This window comes from Thalia democratica, chromosome 1 (assembly GCF_965202585.1).
Source record: "Thalia democratica chromosome 1, ktThaDemo2.hap1.1, whole genome shotgun sequence".
Lineage (NCBI taxonomy): Eukaryota > Metazoa > Chordata > Thaliacea > Salpida > Salpidae > Thalia > Thalia democratica.
Window position 1 is genome coordinate 114,739,157 of NC_139165.1, and position 8,326 is coordinate 114,747,482.

Here is an 8,326-nt window from a genome sequence, read left to right on the forward strand (position 1 = left end):
AAAAGTTAAAGCCATTAGAAAAGATAAAAGTGTCAAAAAGTTAATTCGAGCTTTTTTACAACAGGTTAATAATGAATTGGAATTTTAATTAACTTTTTATGAAAAACATAATTTTTACTTAACTTTTAAAATTCAGTAAAGCTTTATCTTGCAAGTTAAGTTTTGTAAAAAAAAATATAGATGTGTATAGTGGAATAAAGTATTTGAAACTTATATCTTATTTATCATTTGTTTTTTTTTTTTTGGAAGGTTTAAGATTTTTACAAAAAGTTTCTGAATGATGTATAAAGTTCCAAGTAACAAAAAAAAACCTTAAGTGAATAAAACAATAAAAAAACTTTTTTATAAAGCAGCTCTATACTAAATTACACATTATTCCAAAACTTCTTCCACTTTTTAAGATAATTTTTTTTTTCAAGTGTTAAAAAACTACTATTGCTAGTTACAGGGTTACTTTGTTGCCATACACCATAACTCAGGCTAGTTGAACTTTCTTGTAAATTTAAAGCTAGTTTAAAACTATCTATTTTATTATTACTACTCATATTTAGTGACCTTAAGTCTCTTAAGCTGGATTAAGAGTAATTTATGTCAAGTTTTTTACTTAGTAATATTTTTAAAGTTTTTTTAAGATTAGGTGAATCAGACTAACTGGCTTTTAGTCAAGCTGTGTTTTCTTATAATCAAATAATGACATTTTGGTAAAAAAATTTTTACACAATCTAAATAATAGTCAGCAATGTCACTTTTTCATTATATTTTGTCTACAAATTAGTTCTATTAATTTCCATACTTTGTAAACACAAGTAAATGTTTTATTTTTAATTTAAAGCTTAAAAAAAAAACATACTCTTTTCTAATTTAATCTAGTTATAAACAAGAAAACCTATAAAAAGTTAATAACATCATCTTCAGATAAACTTTTGCGGCGAAATAAATTGAAATTGTATTTCATAAAGTTTTTTATTAGAAAATTAAATTTTACCTTAGTTGTTAATGTAGCATTAATAACTACCAACTAAAACCTTAATATTAGGAAACATGTTTGATTAAAGTTAAAAAGAAGTCTTTAATGCATTTGAAATGACTACAATTTTTTCATTTAAAATTTTATTCAATCTAGGTTAAAATAAAAAACTAAAGAAAACTGACTTTATTGGCACTTATTAAGCTTTAAATGTTATTTAGTAAGAACAATGAATTATTTCAAAAAGTTATTAGAATAAAATATGTTGTTATGTATCCGGAAATTATAAAACTTAAATTTATGTGTATAAAATTATAATATAAGGGTTGTCACACACTCAAAATAATTAAGGATTTTTGTATATATTTCAGACTGATCCAAGATATTTTTTTTATAATAGAAATTCATAATAGTTTGCAAAGAGTATTCAAACATTCAGGATAACTGAATAAATAAATACGAAAAGATAGATAAATAAAGTAAATCTATGCGTGACTTTGAATTATTTAGGTTTTCTAAAATGAACTCAATCTAGTTTTAATCTGAGGCCAGTATTAAAGACAAAAGTTTAAGGTTATCATAACTATCTAAAACATTCTTTATCAAGTTTAAAAAAACAAACTAAAATTATTTGATTCTTTTTACTTCTTGTAAAATTTTAGTGGTAAGTTTAATGTAACAAATATTCAAATAGTTTTTACAAATTCTACTTAGTTTGATTCAGGCTCATTTGTTCTTTTTATCATAACACAGGTTGGCTAACTTTATTATATATAGTTTTAATTATTTCAAGTATTTTTTTTTTTATAATATGTTTATCTTTATTACTGTACTACTATTCTATAAATATAAGTTTAAATTCTTTATATTAATTTATATATCACTTCCTGTCTTAACTCCTTTAAACATATTAGACGTTTTTATTTAAATAATATTGTATTATTTTTGATGATGTCTATTATTTGTAGTGTTAGGTATCTGTGAATTACAAAACAAAAGTATAAGCTAAATTAAATAAATATTATCAAATTTATAGTGTGGTTGTATATTTTGATATTTCTTTTGTTTAATTTAGTACTTTAAAACCATTAAAAAAATTACACATTACAAGTTCACAGTTTTATTCATGTTAATTAACAAAGTATATTTAATTAATGTGTTTTATAAATAATAAAATGTTTAAAGTGTTCTTACATCCTAATTTTTCAAATGTCAAAAAACGCGGAATTTATACTTTAATTATTTTTGAAACAAAAAAGGAAAAATTCAGTTAAATTTTTAAATTTAAAAATATTAATTTGAGATATTTAGATTTTTTTTTTATTTAAAACTGTAATTTTTAAAGTTAAAAACTAGTTAGTCATCAAAGTTTTTTCATGATATGCTGTAAGTTTAAATATTCTTTTTAATTAATAAGTAAATTAATATTAAAATAGCTAAACATATTCAAACTAATATTTTCAGATTTTTTATAACAAGATTAAACAAAGTATTATCAAGTCAGGTGAAAGTAATATGGACCACACTGATGTTAAAAGAATAATAATTAATAATAACCATGAAGAAGTAGCAAGTTTTGGTGCAACTAGTAGAAAATCAGTAGTTGATTGTTTTAAAAACAAATGCATGAAGTTTTTTACAAAACAATTAGATGATAAAAGTTTACGAGCTTATAAGACTTTTGATAGTAGAGGTAAGAAAATTAAAAAAATATTTTAGATTGATCTTTTTGTTATATATAGTTTTAATAATATTTATTAATTTTAATTTTGTATAGACTTAATTTTGTTCGTTAGAGAACAACTTTTATGCGTAGAAAGGATTAAAAATTCAAAAGAAAAGACTTAGTATTAATATTAGATGTTATTAAAAAGTTTTAAAAAAATTTGAAAACTGTAAAGGTAAACTATATTAAGAAAATTTAAATGAATAGATACAAAGAGCATATTAGGAGTTAGTGATATTTTTCAATGTTAATATTGACTTTTATGTAAATTATAAAGGTGAAATATAAATAATTAATTTAATTATAAAAAAATATAAATGTTTGAGATAAAGTCATATTACTTATACATTACTAATTTAATCTACTTAACTGGAATATATTTAGAGTAAAACTGACCAGAAATCCAAAAAATCAAAAAAAAAATACCATACCCATCATTTTTCAAATTTAAGTATTCAGAAGATATTTTTTTTATTAAAAAAAAATTATTGTAAAGATTGAGAAAATTTATGACCCAAAAAAAGAAAAGCACATCTGGAAAATGTCTTTTCAAGTTAAAAAAGACAACTTTATTTTTTGGTACAATAGTAATGTTTATTATTTACTTAAGATTTGAAAAACACTGTTTAAAAAGTAGGAAAAGATAATCTTCTAACAAAAAAGTATCATTTTGCATTTTAATTTTGCATTTATCTAAAGATTTTATTGAATTCTTTAACTTCGTCTTATTATATCTCAAAAATAGTGGATATAATAAATTGTTACAAAATTAAGTTCTATAAAATAAGATTAATGAATAAAAACAATTATTTTGATAAACTTTGTATTTAATAAATACTACAAAGGTGTTAAAATGATAATTAAGACATTTCTACGTTTCTAAAAAAATTTGTGATTTTATATCTTATTAAATTTAAATGCATTTTTATCTGATAATAATTTTAAAACAAACTATATCAAATTTGAGTTTCAAATTTTGTTGTAAAGGGCCAGATTTATATTCTTGTCGGTTTTTTCTTTTACAGTTTAAAACTTTACTAAACATCTATAAACACTGAAAGCCAAATCTCCTATCAGAGATCTACTAGTAGACTACCATATCTTAAAATGTTAAATTTAAAAAAAGTAATACTGTAATAAGTTTTTATTTTTTAACAATAATTACAAAAAACTTTATTGAATTTAAATTTTTTACTTTTTGTTATATATAAAATAACAGCATTATGTAATAAAATTTTATATTGTTATCAATAACGTAGATTTCTAGTTCTGAAAATCTATCAATTATTCTAAGCAAATTTACAAATATGATATTTATACATAATTAATTTTTTAGATACACCAAATATGAAAGAATATGAAATTGTTTTAGCTTTGAAAATAAATAAGCTTTTGCCAAAAGAAGACAAAATCATAAAGATCAGCAAAATCTTTCAAGCCAAGTTAACAGTTAAAAATGTTGTCGTATTTTATTGTTTAGCTAAATATTACAACCTAGCTACTATTTCTGATTCGTCTTTAAAATATATAGAACGATGTTTTCCGATGGTAGTTGAAACTCAAAACTTTTTACATTTAGACTTCAGTCTTGTTGCAAAAATTGTTTCAAGTTCTGAATTGGATATTCACTCAGAAGTTGAAGTGTTTAATGCAGCAAATAATTGGTTTAAATTCAACAGTGAGCAACGTCGCAAACATGCAAAACAATTGTTACTAAAAGTCCGACTTCCTTTATTGTCAGAACATGCATTGAAATATATTACAGATAAAATTTCTTCAATTACTGAAATTTATGATAATGATAACATATTAGAAGAACTTTCAGCAAACAACAACTATTTCAAAAATAAGTCAAATATTACTTACACAAGTAGGTATTGTAACCAAAACAAATATAATTTGTTAATTTGTGGTGGTTATGATGATAGATTGGATGAAGTTGTAAGTAAAGTAAAACAATTTGGTAGAAGTAACATGAACTGCGTAAAAGATCTTGCTCCAATGAATCAATGTAGAGAATACTTTAAAACTGTTTGTTTAAAAGGAGAAGTTTATGTTTTTGGTGGTGTTGATAGTGCTGATATTTTTGTAAATTCAGTTGAAAAATATTCACCACCTACTAACACATGGACTGTAGTGTCTAGTATGGTTGATGAACGCCATTGCTTTTGTGCTTGTGCATTTATGGATAAAATATTTATATTTGGTGGTTTTCATGAAACAGTTGATTATGATGATGACTATATAATAACATCTAAGCCCTGTTTAGAATTCAATACAAAACATAACAACTTTAAAGAAATAGCTAGAATGAAAGAAACAAGAAGGTGTGCAGCTTGTGCAGTTTTTCAAGGAAATATAGTTGTTTCAGGTGGATTAGATAATTTTGATAATGAATTGAATACACTAGAATCATATGATGTATTTGCTAATAAATGGTCATCAATGCCTAACATGATAAAAAGTAAAACTTTTCACAGTTTACTTACTCTGAAAAGTAAACTATTTGTTATTGGTTATAGAAGTGATAGTTGTGAAGTTTATGACAATATCAATAAAAGATTTGTTGATCTAAAATCAGAATACTGTATTAAATTGCATAAAGCTTTTTCGATAGGAAACAAAATCGTAATACTTCAAGATAACAGTTCATTTATTATTTTTTATGATGTTGATAAAGATGAATGGTCTAAAGAATTGTGTGAAGTGACAAAATATAATCAACATTTTGCCTGTGCAAAGTTACCTTGGTATTAATAGAATCCGTTAAAAATTACTGCGTAATGTACAAATTCTTTTAAAAAGCTTAACTAAAGTCTGAACTTGATATGTTTTTTATCGATTACATAATAAATGAATTTTGATCTATTTGTTGTGTTTTTATTTTATTTAAAAAGTAAAATTAGGTATTCAAAATTACTTTTTAGAATGAATTAAACTTCATATTTAATAAATTTTTGTATTTTTAAGAGTGTGACATAGTGCAACAAAATAAATACGATTAAAAAATATTGTCAACCAGTAGTTTTTTATGGTTATGATAAAGAATTATCTAAATGCTCTCCAAGTTACTTTCGTTTCTAATTTTATGTGCATTCCCTACTGTAACAAGTTCGGGAGTTTTTACAGAAGTCAGATTTTCAGAAGCTACCTGGAAATTTTGACTTTCTGTAGATCTGCGATCGAATGCGAGGTTGTTTAAAAGAAAATTATTTCATTCATAATTTTAAAATTAATATAAACTCACAATTATGTATATGATGTTGAATACATTAAAATATCAAACAAAGCAGAATTGCTTAAGCAAGCTTAATAAAATTTGCTTTAAAGTTTTTGAAGTCTCAATTCTAGCTGCAATTCTTATTTACGTATGGACTTATTTTTCTCAGTATATACCAAGATCGAAGTGCGCAAAATAACAATTTATGATATTGAAGTATACAAATGTTTTAAAATTTTATTAATATAATGTCACTGAACTCCTGGAGTTACCGGTAGAGGTCAGTGTTTAAAATAAATTTGATAAGAAGATATTGCCGAAGGTTCAACTTGATATCATTCAACTTTATCCGACGGCTTTTTAATTGTCGTAACTAAAAAAATTATATTAGAAAATTATAGGCTTTATAGCATGTTAAAAACTAAAATCGAGTTTTACGCCCCGTCGACGTTGCTAAAGTAAAGCCACTATTAGTAAGCTTATGCAGTAGTCAATGTTTCATTTGATTCTAATTAATACTGTAAAGGTAGTGTTTTCCCCCTTTGCTTTTGATAACCACATGTTCTTCCAAGTAATTACCGTCATATAAAAAAAACTTCGGGCCTTGAAATATTTATTAATCAAGCATTAATTTAAAGTATAGGAAGTTTCTGCGCAAATAGAAATTTTTCCAATTAAAAAATCAATTCTCTCGAATCAATCTGCACAACTTTGTATTTTTGCACAACTTTTCATATATGTTTAATATGGTGGTTTTTGTTTTAAAACAAACTGGCTGATGATTAAAGCTTTATGAAACATTAAGGCTTAATGAAACATGTGTACTAGTATTCTTAAAATCGTCCATTTCTAATAAATTATTTAAAAGCCCTTTAAGTGGGCTCTGTACGAGGTGTTCAAGTTTGAATAATAACCTTTATATACATATATATATATATATTTATTTGGAATTAAGTTAGTTAATTTGATGAAGTAAATTTTTCACACTGAGCCCACCTTAAAGGCTTTATTAAAAAAAAAGATTATTTCAAGATATAAAACTTAAAAAACTCAAATTTCGTGTTAATGCACTTATCAACGATAAGCACGAAACTCGAGTCCTTTGAGTTTTACATTTTGAAATATACCTTTATATATACATATATATATACATATATATATAAGAGTGAACAAATATAAACTTTAGTCTAAAAAGGTGTAACCGTATGACTTTTAGTAATGACAACTGTTAATGTAATTTAGTGATTGTAAATTTAAGTTATTGAAGTTAAGTTCATTTCTTGATAAAATAACACTATAAACAAAATTCTTTATGAATATTATGATAAACTTGTAGTGATAAAATTTATAAGTACTTTGATAAAAACAATACTAGAAAAGACTCATTTAAAATGTAAAATTTATACAAAATATGAACATGTTACTATAGTTTAGTACCTAGTTTTAATCTGTTTAATGTAATAACTGTTATATAAAAATATTAAGTGCTTTATTAACGGTTTAACATTTAACCAAAATTGTTTGCTTCAAAAGTCTTTTAGTGTAAAGAAAATAGTATTGATTAAACAAAAGTAAATAAAATTTGTGTCAATTACTACTATTAATATATAAGTAAATAAAAAATAATAATTGCAGGCAAAAGCACATAAAGTGACCCTTTTTGCAATTTAGACTTCACTCAAATAAATAACTTAAACTATTATGGTACGTTTTTCTTGGTTGTAATAAACATAACCAATAATTAAACGTTAGCTTAATTAACAGAAGGCCCAAAAAATTATTAGTTGTAAACAGCTGCTAGAACTTAGGTTGGAAACGACATTCAATAAATACAAATTAAGACACATTTTTCACTCTAAGATCTGCAACATGGCTATAAAACATTTGACTTTGTTTTAAAATTAATGATTAAAAGTTAACTTTCGTTGTTGAGAAAGTATAATAGAGTTTTTCAACTCATTTTTGTAACTTTGGTATGGCAAACTTACACAACTTTTAAAAGCATGTTATTCTGCTAAAATTGACCCCCAAGATATCTCCTTTAAAATTAACTTATATGTGGTTTTTTATGATTTTACTTCGTTAGGTTTTTTTAATCAGTTTAGATATAAAACATTATTTTGTTAACTGCATATTTGATGACTTAATAATATGTATGCTGCTAAACTATAAAAAAGTTTAACTAGATGGATCTTTAATAAAATGTAAGTATGTTTAATGCAGGGTTTCCCAAACTCATTTACTAAATCGCCCCCTTTTCAGTAATTTGAAAAAAAATCGCCCCCTCCAGATTTCACAATAAGTTTTTCTTTTGAGTACAAACTTTTGAGCTAAAAAAGTTGTGTTCGAAATGTAATTTAGTCTGGTACTTCTTATGCACGCACTTTTGTGTTCGAAGTAGTTTACAGGGCTT

General features: G+C 23.9%; 1 protein-coding gene across 1 annotated transcript; it reads left to right on the forward strand.

Moving 5' to 3' along the window:
• The first annotated feature begins 4,238 nt into the window (after nucleotides 1-4,238).
• Nucleotides 4,239-5,450, forward strand: LOC145842409 (kelch-like protein 12). Its single transcript, XM_082949848.1, has one exon. It carries the CDS (start codon nucleotides 4,239-4,241, stop codon nucleotides 5,448-5,450), a length of 1,212 nt encoding a protein of 403 aa, XP_082805974.1.
• Nucleotides 5,451-8,326: the final 2,876 nt, after the last annotated feature.

Bases quoted from the DNA above. Each gene is read 5' to 3' on its own strand.
- LOC145842409 (XM_082949848.1), top strand. From the start codon at position 4,239: ATGGTAGTTGAAACTCAAAACTTTTTACATTTAGACTTCAGTCTTGTT.